Genomic DNA, 15,646 nt, shown 5'->3' on the forward strand with positions numbered 1-15,646 from the left:
CGACCGGAAACCCCTCTCCCCGGACGTTGTTACTCTGGACATTCTGCCTTCGAAACGCGCGATTGCGTGGCTCCAAACTCAGAACCGATGAGGACGACCACAAAACATCATACATTGACAGCCAGTCAATGGCACTCGCTGCTATTCGAATACACCCGAAAAGGTCGAAGACGCGGCTCTCCACCTCCCTTAAGATGCCCCTGTTTTAACAAAGCAATATGGCGATATTCGCACTCGCATCTCGAAGTCGGCCCGGATCCAATCGGCAATCTACGTCATTTGCAAGTTCTCAACCTAAGACAACAACGGGCCTGACTACTTAGGGCCAGGTCGTTCTATTGCTCCCCTTTTCACACGCGCATCGAGCCTGGGGAACCCTCCCAACACCCACGCGTTCCTACCGTGGCTCTCCCGGTGCGGAGCTCGCGGGCACCTCTCCGTGGGAGCCGTCCCTAGTCATGCGCATGGTATTGCATTCTTGGCTTCAAGAATGCCCCTTGCGACACCGAGTCCGACATTTGACGTGCCAAGAGCGTTGACCGGATCGGGCGGTTGAAGCCGGTCACGTGGTGGGGATACGCGTTTCAAGTTTCACCCTCTAATTGTAATGCCTTATCGACAAGGCCAGCAGATCTTATCGACCACGATGTGGCTTGCGTGAGAACGCAACCTGAGCATCCACTCATTGGGGCACATCCTTTTCAATTTATTTATAGATTGGACCGACTGTTCTAGCGCCGCTGCGACTACGTAGAGAACCGAAGAAACGAAGCTACACAACTAAGGAGCCGAAGACGCGCCACTACTGCAAGACCTCAAAAGGATGATAGCGGCTCAAGTGGTTACCAAGTCACCGTCGCATACGAGCTCGTTTTCCAAACGTCGGCCCTGAAACACCTTTCTAAGACAAATTGTTTCGCGGTCGTTCAGGAGCCGCAAAGCAAATGCGAGAAGAGCAACATGAAGGATTCAGGACTGCCACACCAAGATGACTGCAGGGAGTCCTTAACACAAGTCGACACGTTGTGTGATTGAATTGCTCGCGCGACTGTCGCTTCCATATCCGGCATGGATGAATTCCACGATCACGTGAGAGGCCTTGGCGGCTCGGCTCTGGTGAGGGGTAGCCGACGCGCTGCAAATATCTCCACTTGACAAAGAAACGCAGAATCAATCTCACGCATCGCGCCCTTGGTAGCTTACGTGCTTGCATATGACATTTCTCATTTGCGTCTTGTATACGCTGTCTACTTGACGTTCGAATGTCCGCCTTCCTTCGGCGCCGCTCTCGCTCCCACGGCATCGGGACCGGTCCAGCGTAGATCCACGAAGCCACCCACACAACGACATGTACGTCCGCGAAGTGGTCCTATTCGTCGCTAACGCGTTCGCGCCCGGCCTTCTACCCCTTAACGCGCCCAGCTATGACCTCCAGGTCACCCAGGGACAAGGCCCCTCATCCTTGAGACCACACCTACAGGGGTCGCAGGGAGGAGCGCAGGTCCCACTTAAACTAGCGGTAAAGTGAGACTTTTTCTGCTTCTTTGGGCCAGCGTTCCTGTATCAATCGTCACTGGTCATTTCTCGTTTTATTCTCCCTTTTCTCAAACGGGAGCAATCTGAGATGAGAGGGATGGGGCGAGTGTGCTCACCTTGGGCAACCGACGGCTGTGGGCCGTTGAAGGGATGTTGTGCGTATAAAGTGTGTCTGAGCCACTTTTTCAACGCCTCAGAGGTTTGCGATTATACTTTTGAGGCTATCGTTCGCACTGGTCGTCGTTTTCTAAAATCTTGCTTTCCAATATTCTTAATGTCAATTTTCCCCTAAACGCGCAATCATGTATCCCTCGTCGCTCTTCCAAGCTCTTCTCCTCTCTGCAACGCTCGTCCCTAATGTCTTTGCGCAAAGTAGTACCACCACGGATCCTACGCAACGCGCTGAACTAGCCCTTTCCGCGCTGCAAATCTGGTATAATGCCGGCAGCGGTCTTTGGAACACATGCGGCTGGTGGAACAGCGCCAACGTCATGACCATGGTATCCAACCTAGCGAAACATGATTCGGGCAATGCTCAGTTGGTCAATCTCGCTACCCGCATCTTCGCGAATACCATCGTTCAAGCACCGGCCAAGAATCCGCAACCGGGCGTGGAGAGCCAAAGCGCCACGAAGAGGAGTAATGGGAATGAGACATATGACCTTTTCAACTCTACTGGTAAAGAGAGCGGGTACTATAAGATGATTGGCGAGGACGCCGAGCCCATCACCATCTTTCCAAAAGACTGGGACAAAGCGGAGTACATCGACGTCAAGAACCTTCCCATCATGCAACCGAAAGAGCAAGTCACCACTGTCGCCGCATCAAATCCGAACGACTGGCTTGACGGCTTCTACGACGACGATCTCTGGTGGGCACTAGGCTGGATTGGCGCATACGACGTCACAAAGGACACGCAATACCTTACTCTAGCCGAAGGTATCTTCAAGGCGGTGACCAAGGCCTGGCCAACAGCATGCGGCAACGGAGGTATCTGGTGGAGCTGGCAGAAGGACTACATGAACGCAATTGCAAACGAGCTTTTCCTCTCTACAGCGGCACATCTAGCGAACCGAGTGCAGGATTCGGATAAGGCGTTCTACGTCGACTGGGCAAAGAGGGAGTTGGACTGGTTCACGAACAGCGGGATGATTAATGAGAGGGGCACTATCAACGACGGTCTGACAAATGACTGCAAGAACAACAATCGCGTACGCATCCCACCCTCTTCCTCTTCATACACTATATTAACACCCCACAGACAACATGGTCCTACAACCAAGGTGTTATCTTAGGCGGCCTCGTGGAGCTCAACAAAGCCTCCCCCGACGCCACCTACCTCCCGCTCGCCGCGCGCATCGCCAAAGCCGCCATCTCCGAACTCTCCGACTCGGACGGTGTCATGCACGACGCCTGCGGCCCGCTTTGCGGCGGCGACGCCTCGCAGTTCAAGGGCATTTTCGCCCGCAATCTCCAGATCCTGCATGACGCTGCGCCGGATGCTGCGTATGTGAAGAGCATCCAAGCCAATGCTGGCAGTATCTGGGATAACAATCGCGATGAGGGGAATATGCTAAGTATTAATTGGGCGGGGCCGTTTATTGCGCCAGCGAATGCGAGTACGCATTCGAGTTCTATGGATGCGCTGGTTGCTGCTATTAGCGTGAATTGAAGAGGATGAGGGGATGGAGAGAGAAGGATCGTCACGATGTCATGATAAGTGGGAGTTCCTTGGTCGCGTTTGATTGTAATCTCTAATGATACCCCTGGTTTGCTTGCTCTAGCACATCATCCTCTCTGTCTCTCCCCTCTATCTCATCCCCCTCTTGCTTCACTCCCAACCATCCGCTCCCCACTCCCCAACCACCTCTCCTCTCCCCGCTCTACTGCAAAAACCTTGCACTCTGCAAAAAATCCGCCTTCCCCAGCTCCACCCCCTTATGCCTCAAAATATCATACGCAGTCGTAACATGAAACCAAAAGTTCGCATGCGCAAACTGCTGCACATACACGACCGCCGTGTCCCAGCGCAAGCGAATCTCCTCCCGGCCCGGCGGCCTAATCACAAAAAGCACCTCGTCGTTCTCCCTTCCGTTCAAGTCCTCCGGCTTGATGCCCTCGAGGTACGCGATCGTCTTCTCCAGCTTGGCGATCAGCGACGGGATGTCGGTTTCCACGTCGGGCAGGGAGAAGGGGGGTAGCGAGGGGTTGATGCGGCTGGGCATTGCTTTGGCGGCGTCGATGAGCCAGTGGATTTGCGCGGTGAATTCGCGCATCGTCGGGTGCAGCGAGGCGGTTGTTAGGGTGGAGGGGTCGATGCCGGTGGTTTGGATGTGGGTTTGCGCTTTGGTGAGGAAGGCGATGGTGTTGCGCATGCCGTTGATGACGGGGGGGAGGGCGAGTTGGTGGAGGGATGCCATGGTTGCGGGGAGTGTGGTGTGGTGGGTGGTAGGTTGGTGTGAATCTTGGTAATGGGGTTGGGGTTGCGATTGAGGCCTGGTAGGTTGAGTTGATGGATACTATCGACGAAGCAGGCGTGCTCCCGCCATTTATACTATTCTATTCCCCTCTACATCCCCGACTCTCTCTCTTCTCATACCCACTAAACCCCGTGCATATGTGCACGTCGGCCCCGACAGACGGCGAATTACTAATTCACTGTTTCACACAACGCAACTCCATCCTCTTTCATACATACCCGTCATACGAATCTCCACAAACCAGCGCCCATATCGTCGACCCCATACCCAAGCAAGATACGCATACGAGCCCCATAGTCGTGATTACCAACCAATGCTCCGGATGTGGCATAGCGTTGTGCAAAAAGCGGTATAGCGCATTCGCTACGAGCCAATCAGGAAGACGCTAGCGGAGTGATTAGATGGCGCAGCACACCGCCAGAGACCAAAGCCACGCCTGCCAGTGAGTCAATACATTGTGCGTAAGATGCAGGATCCACCGCGAGCGAATGAACAGGGGAGAGAGTGTGAGCGGACGAATTGAGGGACGAATTGAAGTTTTCGTCCGGCGGGTGCCTTACACTGCCTTGGACAAGGCGTAGATTCTATATTATGTGCCGCAGCTTAGTCCTGTTCCTGAAAATTTAGTGGGTTAGACAGAGTGCTGTATTTCCCGATTGGATGGGGCTGCGGTTGATCGGCAGCCTTCTAGGCAGTCATGGCAGAATGAATGTCGGTCGACGCACTCGCAGTCAATGAAGAGGGCAAAGCGGGCATATGGGTGCGACGATCTCCCTTGGGCGGATGTGTGGTACGGCCCGGTGCGGCATTCGAGAGATTTGGTCTGTGATTTAATTGAAGTAGTTTGACCATAACTCTAGCCTTTTCTCGGAATGAGCAATGTCCGAAAAATACAGATTTTTGCCATAGAAAGAGAAAGAGGTGGAAGCCGCTGTATTGTGCTACGAATAAGGATCTGTTGCCGCCAATTCGTGGCTGGGGAACTTGTGGCGCCTCATCATCTTGAGGCACGGCTACTGCTTGACGTGTATTTCATTCTCAGAACTTTGAGTTGCTGGATCATGTCCCGCACAAACTTGGTCGGATCGTCGAGGCTGGGTGCGTTGGGGAGGGTGAGGGCGTTTACTTCATTGACGGGACCGGGAAAGGCGAACCGGACTCCTTTGAGATTCCATGACGCGTCATTCACGGAGCCTTTTCCCTCGTTGCTGGAGTCAACCGTCGGAGATGAGAGTGATCGCGCACCGAACTTGATTAGGTTGCGGCCAGTTGCTACACTCATTTCGGTCAGATGATGTTGGTTCCCTTTATTGTCGAGCACTCTGAGAGGGTTGTGCCTTAGCTCATGCAATACATGCCTAATAATTTCGCAGTATAGTCTGGGCAGAGGCTTGTGTTTCATGGCCAGGTCTGGTAAGATCTCGAGCAGGTTGGCCGGGACTCATATAGCGCCTTTGACCGCATTTGAGCATCGATAGCTCGATAGTGGGATCTGAGGAACTTTCCCACGTCGATGCACAAGGTCTCCTCTCTCGTGTGTAAGGGTGAGTTCATTCCTAGCTCACTGGTCAGCAAAATATATTGCGTCCAGGACTTAGTACTACTCACCCGAGCGGGGATAAATCGAGGACAGAGGTCCCGGTGTTCTGAGGGTCGGCGTATTTTCTTGCCCTGCTCATCTACGATGACACTGTAGAGCCTCTGCTCCCTAGTGTTGAAGCCGAAGCCTTTGAGAATATTTCGGAGACTCTCTTCCCTCGTAGTTCTGTTTCGATAAGTGCAGTTACCGAGCAGTTTTTCGATGTAGCGAAGGCGGACTGGAATATCCTCGAACAGGAGGTAAAGTAGCCATGATGCACTCGTAGACCACTGGTCATGTCCTTGTATGCGTTCTTGACGAAGAACCTCGCACCTACCTGTATAAGGTCTGTTGTCATGGAGTGTACGGCGCGTGAGGTGAGGGTGTTGAGGGCTCGACTCTCCCGAGATAGATCGCATGCAGTATTGGACGAGAATGCGTGGTATATATCCAAATGTCCTTTGAAGGCCACGTGTGGATAGAGGTCCGGTATCAGTTCCGCCCGGGGCGGGGTAAAGTGATACGGGCCCAGAGTTATCGCGCAGTGTTCAGGATTCGCTCTTTGCATGAACTCAGACGTGCACCAAAGTTCTTGGTTGTCGCCGGCCCACGGTGTGTTGCGTAAATCTAAATGGTGTGAAGTTACAATGACATCGAATGCGCTCTTGGTCTCTCGTCACTTGTTGATTTCATGTCGTTCTCACCAGGGGTCGGATGCGGACAATAGAACCTCGGTGCATATATAAAGCTATTTAGGGATCAAGCTGACTCTTGCATAGTTGCTCATGATGGCTTTGTCATCGGTATTATGCTGGGGCGGGAGATCAGCATTGTCTGTGGTGCCACTGTAAAGCGGAAACTCGGCTCCAGAAGGCTCACGCTGGGCTCGCCTGCTCAGGGTCAAGCGCTCGATTTTGCTAGCAGCGCGGGTTTCAACTGGTAGAATCTCCTTCGCTGCTCTACTAGAAGCAGCTGAACCCGATTCTAGAGCTGATTCAGCTGGTCATGGTTGAGATTATGATCGTCTTGATGTTGCAGAGTGTTCGATTCTCGAGTGGGCGTGCTCGAAACCGTCCCTTTTGGAAGATGATTAGGTTGCGGTTGGAGGGATTCGTTTTTCCCATAAGGACCTTTGAGATCGGTACTTCTTTTTTTTTGGCTGTTGAGCTTTCTGCTGCCCGGTTTTCTCCCTACCAGCCTTCTTTGTTGCCTGCTTCGCTAGCACTTTCTCCCTCTCTTGATGATAGTGCAGCTCAGCTGCGTCTCTGTCGTTAAACTTGCCATTTCCACTTATCCTGGCCTTCTAAAGGGAGCGGTGAAGCTTTCGTATCGTGGCCAATGGTGTCGCAACGTAGACAGGATGGACCAGATTCCGTCCAGATAGTCTCGGTCTTGATAAAGGCCCTCTTCATCGCGTTTAGTTCTATTGGGAGGTGAAACTGAAAGCACTGGTGGTAGTGGTATCGAACGTGAAGAATCTGAGGGAACGATTGTCGATGATGCAAATGGAGAAGGGCGCACGCCAGATGGGGGACAACAGAGCAGCAGAACCGTACTTTCTGCACATAGAGCTGCTCCGATAGGAACCTGCAGAATCAACCAGATGGGCTAAACTAGAAGCACTGGGCAACAAAACAAAAACCCGGAGGTCGCGACGAGAGGTTGTCTCACGCTTATTGTACATCTAGCCGACGAGACGAACAAGCTATCCATAGTCATTGCAGTTGTCTCTCTGCGTGAGGCTCATAGCGCCTGTAAGGACCAATGTTGCATGCTGGCTCGTGCCGCAAGGAGAAGAAACAATCGATCGGGTTGGCGAGACGAAGCTAGTACAAGAGTGACGGACACATTCATCGGTGTGAGACAGAGCATGATAAGTGGATTGCGCCATTGTGAGATGAATGGCCTGCGAATGCGATGAATCAGGGCAGGTTGACGGAGGAGAGATGGTTTGGCGGTGGCTTTTCGTGATCTAAAACCGCGCCGGCTAAGCCCCTTTCGGTAAGCGCAGCCTCAACGTCAACAGCCAACTATACCATGTCTTCAATGCACAGAGACCGAACTAAGATATACATGTCTCTAATCGCTCAGTGTGCAGGTGTCTGAGCGACCAAGAAGGCCAGCGGCGAAATGAGGCGTAACGCTCGCGCCGGCGGGTGCGCATGCTACCCGTCTATTGCGACAACATGGCGAAGAAGGGAGCATAGATGTGCTCTGAGGCTCACATTGAAGCGTTAGACTGTGCGGCAAGTATGAAACCCCTACAGTAGCTAGCTGTGGCAGCATTTGAGGAACACTTCGGTGTCGGTGGGTGCTGCAACGAACCACACCCGTCCAGTGCTTTTCACCGCCTCAGAGCATCCGCCCACCATCACCACCATGCCCCCGTGATGATTCTTCGCCAAACATCCCACCGCCTGTCATAATTGCGCACCTTCCAATTTCCGCGTGTAAACATCTGCCTGCCCACACAACCCTCACTCCAGCAACGCCGGTTGCCCTGCGAACAGCACTCACAGCACCGCACAACCGCATCTCTTTCTTCTCACATCCTGCGTAAAATCCTCCAACCTCAACACGCACAACATCCGCTTGTCCTCTCGCTGCCAGCATCGCCTGCAACCCACACAACATCCGCAAGCACAACCTCACCATCTACAATGGCACCACGCTCCGCCTCCGCAAAGCCCAGCCAGAAGGCGTCCAGCATCCCATCTACCGTCCGCCTGACGCGCGCCCGCCGTGCCGCCTCAGCCCAGCCTATCTCTTCCTCCGCGCCCGCAAAGCCCATCGCGAAGACCTCCAACGCCGCGTTTGCCGTCCGATCGACTCGTGCTCGCCGCGTTGCATCCGCTCAACCTCTCTCTTCGACTTCCGCTGGAGTCCCTTCATATGCCAAGGCCACTATCTCGTCCAAGAACAAGGTGGTGAAGAAAGAAGAAGCCAAGGACACGCGCTCCGTATACGGAGACAATCATGCCGCAAAGGAAGACAGGATGATGGCGGAGCAAGCAAACATCGCTCTGTCCAAGGGCCTTATCGATGAAGAGATATTCAGCAATTGGAGCAGGCCTTGGCATGTGAAGGGAGAAGTGGAGATGAAGTGGAGTCAGGGCGTGCTCGATAAATACCAGCCTGAGGGCCTTCAGCCCGTGATGGATATCATGGACTTGAAGAAAGCAGAGCGCATTGCGGCGAAGAAGGATGCGGAGGAGAAGAAGTTTCTTGAGCAGTATTTCGCGGGGAAGATCGATATGAATGGGAATCCCATTCAGGACGAGAGGGAGAAGGAGAAAGAGCAGGGAAGCAAGAAAGAAGCTCCCAAAACCAAGAAAGCTCCCGCCGCCAAGAAGACCGTCCTCCCGATAATCATCGAAGAAGACTCCACCACTCCCGCTCCAGAAGCGAAGAAGAAGCCCTCCAAACTTGCTTCCGTGACTCCCCTTTCCGGCCTCCCTTCATATGCCGAATACAACTACTACCAATGTGCCGCATTATGCTTCGAGCGCAACCTAATTTCAGGCGGAAACGCCGAAATCCTTCGAAACCGCCTGATCCAAGATGACATCAACGTCACGCGCAATCTGCCGCGAGAAGCGAAGCCATATTCGCGCGAGACGAGGCGAAAGCGGGAAAACCAAGCTCCAATAGTGGCGAATGCACCAACAGCTCCCCCTGCTGTTTTCGCAGGGGCCAGGAAACGAAAGCGGGGAGAAGATAGCGAAGAGGATGAGGAAGAGAAGACGGGTAAGAAGTTGAAGCCTACGTAAAGAGGGCTGAAGCGCGCCCGGATGCTGGATACGGGATTGAATGGTGAGCTTAGCACAGCGGCTCGATCTTCCCAGCGCGAAACTCCTCTTCTACGACTCGCCTTACATCCTTCCACCGCTGCCTCGCATCCTCCTCCGCATCGAACGAATACAGCCATCGGTTCTGCACACAAGCACGTCAGCAAACAGCATCCACATCCCCATCTACCACCCAATAACCCCCCGGAGCGCCCCAGGCCGCCTAAACCCCAGTCCAGAAATCCACATACCTTAATCATCACCTCCTCCGGATCAATCTCCCTATTCGCATCCACGCCCTTCAGCGCGCTATGCCACCGATTCCGCAAATCTTCCCCATTCGTCTGACTCTGCCGTGTCCTCGGAAACCTCAACTTCTCATACGCGCGCGTCGCGATGCGGACTTCCTCCGGGCCATTAATACTATCCAGACACACAGCCAAACACCCCGCGCTCTCAACCGCCTGGCTCGCTCCTTGCGCAGAAGTGGGCAGATGCGCATGACAGCTATCGCCCAGCAGCGCGATACGATGCGAGTTCGGTGAGACCCACGTAGGCAGCGGCTTGCGATAGCAAATCTTCCAATCGAGACAGCTCTCCGTCTGCTGCACAATACCTCTAATCTCCGGATCCAGCGTCTCGGTCAACCGCCTCACCTCCTCCATATCGCCCGGCTGGAACCAGCTCTCCGGCACATCGCCATCGTCTTTATGCGTCAGTATCCAGTTGAACTCCTCGCCGCCCCGCAGCGTATTCTGCACCATGTGCATATCGGCGCCGATCCAGAAGTTCACGCAGTCCTCGCGCATATACTTATTCAGCCGCGGATCCGCGCGCTGCTCGGGCGTAGGCCGGAAGAACGCCCGGAAACACGCGTACCCGCTGGACACGGGGTCGTCGCGCATGCCGAGGACGAGCGGCCGCGCGAGCGACTTAATGCCGTCGACGGCGACGATGATGTCGGCGCTGAGCTGCTCCCCGCTCTTCAGGGTGATGGTCGGCTGCGGATCGCGGTCCTCGTACTGCACTACCTCGCTGCCCATGCGGATGGGGATGCCTCGTTGGCGGACCCACTCTAGGAACACGTCGTGGTAGTCTCCGCGGTGCCCGATGTAGCCCGCCATGTCCATGAGCGGTTGCACGGCCAGCTCTTTTCCGTCCTGCCAGCGCCGGATCGTCATGTTGGGTGCTTGGTTGCCAATGCGCTTGATCTCATCGACTTCGCAGCCCCATTTTTCGAGTAGGTTGAACGCGTTCTGGAAACATTAGTTTTTCCGTTCTGAGGTGGAGAGTAGGGGCTTGAGAGGAGAGGAGCAGCACCTGTCCGAGACCAAGCGAGTCACCTAGCCGTCCAAACTCGCGCACCTTGTCGAGTACGCAAAGGACTTTGTGGCCATGGTGGTGGAGCGCTATGGCGGCGGCGCATCCTCCGAGGCCGGCACCGATTACGATTGCTGTCCATCCACGTCTCAGTACACTCCACGGACTAGACGAGCTTGGGACGCATACCTGTAAGAGGAGGATTATGCGGGGAAGGCATGGGCTGATACCCCATGGAACCCATCTTGTCTGACACTTCAATACTCTCAGCGCACTTGAAAAGGATTATGTTTGGAAAGGGATATGTACTGTCGGAGTAAGGCACCCGGAGCTCGACGCAGCGTGAAGACGGCTTAAAACTTTAGAGAAATTGGCCAGGAGCTAGGAGGGTCCGCTATGGCGCGCATCCATGGCAGCGGAATTGTTCCACATGTGCGGCGCCGGAGACTGACTTCCATGTGAGAGGCTAGGAAGTGCGAGGTGGTGGAGCGTGGGGTCTGTAGGGCTGATGCACGATGTGGGGTCGTGGAGATCGGCAATTCATTTACCCATTACCGAGTGGAGGACGAACATGGACGTTTTGATAATAGACTAATTGAATTGACTTGCGTACAAGACTGGAAGAAAATTTACCTAACCTTCGCTGAGTCGTATGCCCTCTATAGCTTCGACGGGACTTTGTCCGGTGAGATGGTTCGACCGCCAACTGCCTTCTCCACGCTGTCTCCAAGCAACTCCCAGCCTTTGCCGCGGTACTTCTTGGGCCATATGCCGTTCCTGCCGGGCGCGAGAATGCCATTAGGATCTAGTGCATCCTTGATCGTCTCGTTAAACCGCATGAGAGCGTTGTTGTTCCAGCTATACGTCCGCGCCACCTGGTCCGCGAAGAGCAAGTGCGTTCGGTACTCTCCGTATCCTTCGCTCGCCGCTTCAGCAATCAACTCCCGCATCAAGGCCGCAGCTCTCCGCTTCTCGTCATCTGATGAGCGGTCATAGATGATGTTCGTGATGTAATGCATTTCGCGACCGGCGACGCAGAGCGTGGGAAAGAGATCGAAGCCGTACTTCTTGTGTAAGCGGACGTTGATGTTGTGCACGATCTGTGCATCTTCGCCACGCGTCGGCGTAATGGGAGAGAAGAAGAGGTGCGCAGCGTTGGGTTTCCAGTTCAGCCAGTCGAGCTCACGGAGCACTGGGACACCTGAACATACTAGGGCACGCGAGTGAAGGTAATGGTCCGGTGGCACATCGTTCGGTAAGTAGAATTTGCTGCCCTTGATTTTTGAGAAGGCGGACTTGATGATATCAAGCTGGGTCTTGATAGATGCCGCATCGCCGTACTGTGTACCGTAGAAGACCCACGAACAGTCACCACAGGGCAATTGCGCTGCCTGCTTACGAATGACATCGCGTGGTATAGGATCAGGGCCAGAGTACCAATGCGATTTAGGCAAGCCGGTTACGTTGAGCTCTTGAGCAACGTGCCGCAGCTGGGGGATGTTGCCGAGGAGACCCTTTTGCGCCAGCGGTCGAATAGCTTCTACGATGTCGGTAAAGTCTTCGTCGCGGGGAAAGGTGAGCATGTACGATTGATGGCCCGTCTCATGCATGAGCCAGAAGCCCATCTGGCACACGATGCCGAAGTTGCTCTGCGAGAAGATGCCGTCCGAATAAGGGCCGTATGCGGGCTGGAACGACTGCCATGTCGGGTTGTCCGCTCCATTCTTTCCAGGCAGCGCTCCCATGCCTGTCCGCAGCAGCTCGCCATTGGGGAGGACAATCTCCATGCCACAGTGGTTTGCGAAGTGGTCGCCCATGGGTGTGTATCCGACGCCGCGATCGACGGCATTGCCCAGCACGCTGCCGCCTCCTAGATCTGGGCAGTCTATCCAGAAAGGAAGCTTCCTCCTCTGGATCTCCTCGTATAGCGCAAAGTAGGACACGCCAGGTTCCACCACGCACGAAGCGTTGTCGGCGTCAGTCTTCAGGATCTTGTTCATGCGCTTCCCAAGATCCACTACGACAGAGCCAGGCACCCGAGGCGCGCTCCCGCCATAGCCCACATTTCTGCCCATCGAGATGGGGTATATCGGTATGCCATAATTGTTCGCCCACTTGACAATGGCTTGCACTTCGGTGGTCGAGGCCGGGTATGCGATGGCGCTGCAGACGAGCTCCTCCTGGTCGACGACGTGGAAGGCATCGTGGGTATTGGGGTGCTCGAGGTACCAGCCATCGACAAGCGGCTTATCGTTCAGGACGACGTTCTCGTGGCCCAATGCTTGCCGCAGGGAAGCAACGGCCTCGTCGAAGGTTTCGCGCGACGTGTCGGGAGGGAGGCGGACATTGTGCTGGCGGGGGACGCTTTCTGGGACGGTTTTGTGTGAGTAGAGGCGGTCCTTCGCTTCCTGCGCAATTGCGGCAAGGCGAGAAGGTACACCGCTGTAGCTCTCAGAGAGCGTTGGAGGCGCTTGGGTCTTCATCGTGCAGTTTCCAAAGAGGCTGAAGGCTAAGGAGGGCGATTTGCTCGAAGAACAAGGCTGGAAGACCTTGGAGGCATAAGAAGATGTGCACAATAATTCATATCGAACATCCTGGTCGACGGTGCGGTCAGTTCCGCGGTGGTGCAGGAGTACATGTGGGGAAGAGTTGGGGTAGCTGGATTCCGCCCTGAGGCCCCGCCAAGCTAGTAGTGATTCTAATTGGCTAGTGCTTTAGTATTCGAGACCTACACCAACCTTGAACAGGTTTGACTGATACAACACCCTAAAAGGTTTACAATTTGCTGTCATTTATTGGCTTGGTGAACCGGGCATTACAGTGCACGATACCATTCAGTTTGTTTGGCCAAGAAGGCTGACATGAGTACCTAGGTATGAAAATGCATTGGATAACGGTCGCTCAGAACGGGTCTTTCAATGAACCAATAAACTCGACTGCATCTTCATACACATCTTCACCTGCGTCGTCGATGTCACTCTGCAACACCTCCTCACCCATCTCTTGTGTGCCCGTGGTGGCCAACACGTCCTGTGCGTCACCCTCCCCAGCAATCTCACACAATTTGCCAAATTCCTGAACAACCCAGGAGCGACATCTTCCCGCTTTGCGAGGACCTGAAGCGCGGTTTCCCCGTGCGCAGTCCGGGAGTTAATATCAATTCCCGTCAGCCTCGCTCCTTGGAAGAGCCGGATCGTATGCACGTCTGCAAACTCCGCTAGAAAATGCAGAATGGGATTCCCGAGGATCGCGCAAACGCGCCAATCTGGGTCCGCGGCGAGAAGAAGCTCGATGATGGAGTAGAGTCGACGATGTGACTCAGACGCGACGCTTGGATCTTCCGAGGGAGTATCTCTAGCGAATCGATTGCGAATCGCCGCTTGAATAGGAGTGTAATTTTGCATTCCAGCAGCGTTCACGTCGGCGCCGGCGTCTAGTAAAGCTTTGACTATGTTGTCGTGCGTACGGAAGCATGCTTCGTGAAGGGGAGTTTGACTGTAATTATCTTGTTGAGATCGGGATGCCGCGCAAGGATGGCACTGACGAAACTGGTGTCGTTGTGATTGCGTGCGATCAAATGCGGCGCTGTTCTGCGCAGCGGATCTCCTTGACTGACATCGGCGTTTGCGTCGAGCAGAACCTGCGTGGAGTCGGGCGTTGAATGCCATGGGTCGAGGGCGATTGATAAGGGATTTCCTATGTCTGGATCTGCGCCATAGCGGATAAGTAACTTGGCTGCCTCCAAATCTTCCCGTGCGATTGCCCAGCACAGTGCTGTTCTTGAGGTCGAATCTCTGCTGTTGATATGCGATGCGTCCTTTTTGAGCTCAGACTCTAGATCGGCGTCGCAGATACTTAGTACTATCTTGTGGATCTTGGTGTGCTCGAAGGAGTCAAGGTAGTCGTCGCCCTCGGTCTTGATCTGTGGGATTCACGCCGCCCCCTCAATATTCAGTTCCATGCATCATCTAGAGGGGTCCAGGCCTGGATTAGCCACTGAAAATGCTTTCCTTGACCCATGAAGTTCGTCGCCCATTGACAGGCTGGCCGGAGGACCCAGACGAGAGTATCTTTTCGTTCACTACCTTGTCAATGTCTTCTAATATCCCGTTCGTACTGGTCAAAGATGGGCAGAGTGTATGCATCGAGGAGAGCTGAGATCGCCTCCATTGATGGCGGCCTTCGATGGTGCGGCGCAATTCGGCTAAGATGAACTGAAGGTCAGATCAGATACCTCGTTCAGCCATACATGGAATTCCTCAGGCGCGTCTTTCCAAGTCCGTAATTTCTTGAGACCCTTTCCAGCCTTGCCTGCAACACCGAGGAGTGTCATTATACTTGCAAGGACGGATAGAGGATACAAATTGCGTTTTTCATCCTTGCGGTGACGACTCCGAACTTATGCGTAACGCGACCGGTGTTCTCGCGGTCTGCTGTTGGATAGCACGACAAGGCGGAAATGTGGTGCGGTGGAAAGACAAGTTGTGTGGATCGCATGGCCAGTATTTATCGCTTCACCGGTCAGGCTGACCAGCTGGCATCTTGCTGCAGATACCGGTCAAGCTGGGTGGTCTTGGGCTGGAGCCACACTGCGTGCAGATGATCTGTACGTAGACTTCCACGGGGCGGCGCGGCCAACCATCCCCATTTGCCTAGATAGATAGATAGACGCAAGGGTTCTTCGAGCGCCGTTCCTCTTATCTAACTTTTGCATCCGGGTTGTCTCTGATGGACGGGAGGAAGAAGTCGTTGTGCGTGCGACGCCGTGCCATGAATTTGAGGATGGCGTTCCCACAACATCGCGCGCAGCAATAGTTGTGGTATCACAGAACGAGACGGGCGGGTTGCCGTAGAGATTTTCGAATAGAAAGAGTGATGAATCTCTCCAGGACGGCATGAGGTTACGTCGGAAACGTGACGACGCGCCAAGCGCGTTATCGATA

At 54.3% G+C, this 15,646-nt stretch overlaps 6 protein-coding genes across 6 annotated transcripts; 2 read left to right on the forward strand and 4 right to left on the reverse strand.

The window, feature by feature from the left end:
- The first annotated feature begins 1,571 nt into the window (after positions 1-1,571).
- BU26DRAFT_276509 (glycoside hydrolase family 76 protein) lies at positions 1,572-3,314 on the forward strand. Its single transcript, XM_033821458.1, has 2 exons — positions 1,572-2,747; positions 2,798-3,314. Exons 1-2 carry the CDS (start codon positions 1,839-1,841, stop codon positions 3,206-3,208), a joined length of 1,320 nt encoding a protein of 439 aa, XP_033686120.1. The 5' UTR covers positions 1,572-1,838; the 3' UTR covers positions 3,209-3,314.
- BU26DRAFT_517844 (uncharacterized protein) lies at positions 3,260-4,034 on the reverse strand. Its single transcript, XM_033828676.1, has one exon. The coding sequence runs from the start codon at positions 3,954-3,956 to the stop codon at positions 3,420-3,422; it is 537 nt and encodes a 178-aa protein (XP_033686121.1). The 5' UTR covers positions 3,957-4,034; the 3' UTR covers positions 3,260-3,419.
- Positions 4,035-8,255: 4,221 nt separating this feature from the next.
- On the forward strand, positions 8,256-9,365 carry BU26DRAFT_592206 (uncharacterized protein; the record flags this gene model as incomplete). Its single annotated transcript, XM_033834829.1, has 1 exon — positions 8,256-9,365. The coding sequence occupies one exon, from the start codon at positions 8,256-8,258 to the stop codon at positions 9,363-9,365; it is 1,110 nt and encodes a 369-aa protein (XP_033686122.1).
- Positions 9,366-9,414: 49 nt separating this feature from the next.
- On the reverse strand, positions 9,415-10,947 carry BU26DRAFT_563065 (FAD/NAD(P)-binding domain-containing protein; the record flags this gene model as incomplete). The annotated part of the gene is made up of 4 exons (XM_033833111.1): positions 9,415-9,528; positions 9,635-10,639; positions 10,704-10,837; positions 10,893-10,947. The coding sequence occupies 4 exons, from the start codon at positions 10,945-10,947 to the stop codon at positions 9,415-9,417; spliced, it is 1,308 nt and encodes a 435-aa protein (XP_033686123.1).
- A 360-nt stretch (positions 10,948-11,307) lies between these two features.
- BU26DRAFT_517846 (vanillyl alcohol oxidase) lies at positions 11,308-13,328 on the reverse strand. The gene has a single exon (XM_033828677.1). It carries the CDS (start codon positions 13,184-13,186, stop codon positions 11,363-11,365), a length of 1,824 nt encoding a protein of 607 aa, XP_033686124.1. The 5' UTR covers positions 13,187-13,328; the 3' UTR covers positions 11,308-11,362.
- A 162-nt stretch (positions 13,329-13,490) lies between these two features.
- On the reverse strand, positions 13,491-14,538 carry BU26DRAFT_276559 (ankyrin). The gene has a single exon (XM_033821459.1). It carries the CDS (start codon positions 14,369-14,371, stop codon positions 13,619-13,621), a length of 753 nt encoding a protein of 250 aa, XP_033686125.1. The 5' UTR covers positions 14,372-14,538; the 3' UTR covers positions 13,491-13,618.
- Between the last annotated feature and the right edge of the window lie 1,108 nt (positions 14,539-15,646).

The sequence above is a fragment of the Trematosphaeria pertusa genome, assembly GCF_010094035.1.
Source record: "Trematosphaeria pertusa strain CBS 122368 unplaced genomic scaffold BU26scaffold_5, whole genome shotgun sequence".
Classification (NCBI taxonomy): Eukaryota; Fungi; Ascomycota; class Dothideomycetes; order Pleosporales; family Trematosphaeriaceae; genus Trematosphaeria; species Trematosphaeria pertusa.

What these genes read in the sequence shown, in the direction of transcription:
- BU26DRAFT_517844 (XM_033828676.1), bottom strand. Translation starts at nt 3,956, where the DNA reads ATGGCATCCCTCCACCAACTCGCCCTCCCCCCCGTCATCAACGGCATG.
- BU26DRAFT_517846 (XM_033828677.1), bottom strand. Translation starts at nt 13,186, where the DNA reads ATGAAGACCCAAGCGCCTCCAACGCTCTCTGAGAGCTACAGCGGTGTA.
- BU26DRAFT_276559 (XM_033821459.1), bottom strand. Translation starts at nt 14,371, where the DNA reads ATGGCATTCAACGCCCGACTCCACGCAGGTTCTGCTCGACGCAAACGC.
- BU26DRAFT_276509 (XM_033821458.1), top strand. Translation starts at nt 1,839, where the DNA reads ATGTATCCCTCGTCGCTCTTCCAAGCTCTTCTCCTCTCTGCAACGCTC. An exon ending in ACTGCAAGAACAACAATCGC is followed by an intron (nt 2,748 to 2,797) that starts GTACGCATCCCA and finishes AACACCCCACAG; the next exon opens with ACAACATGGTCCTACAACCA.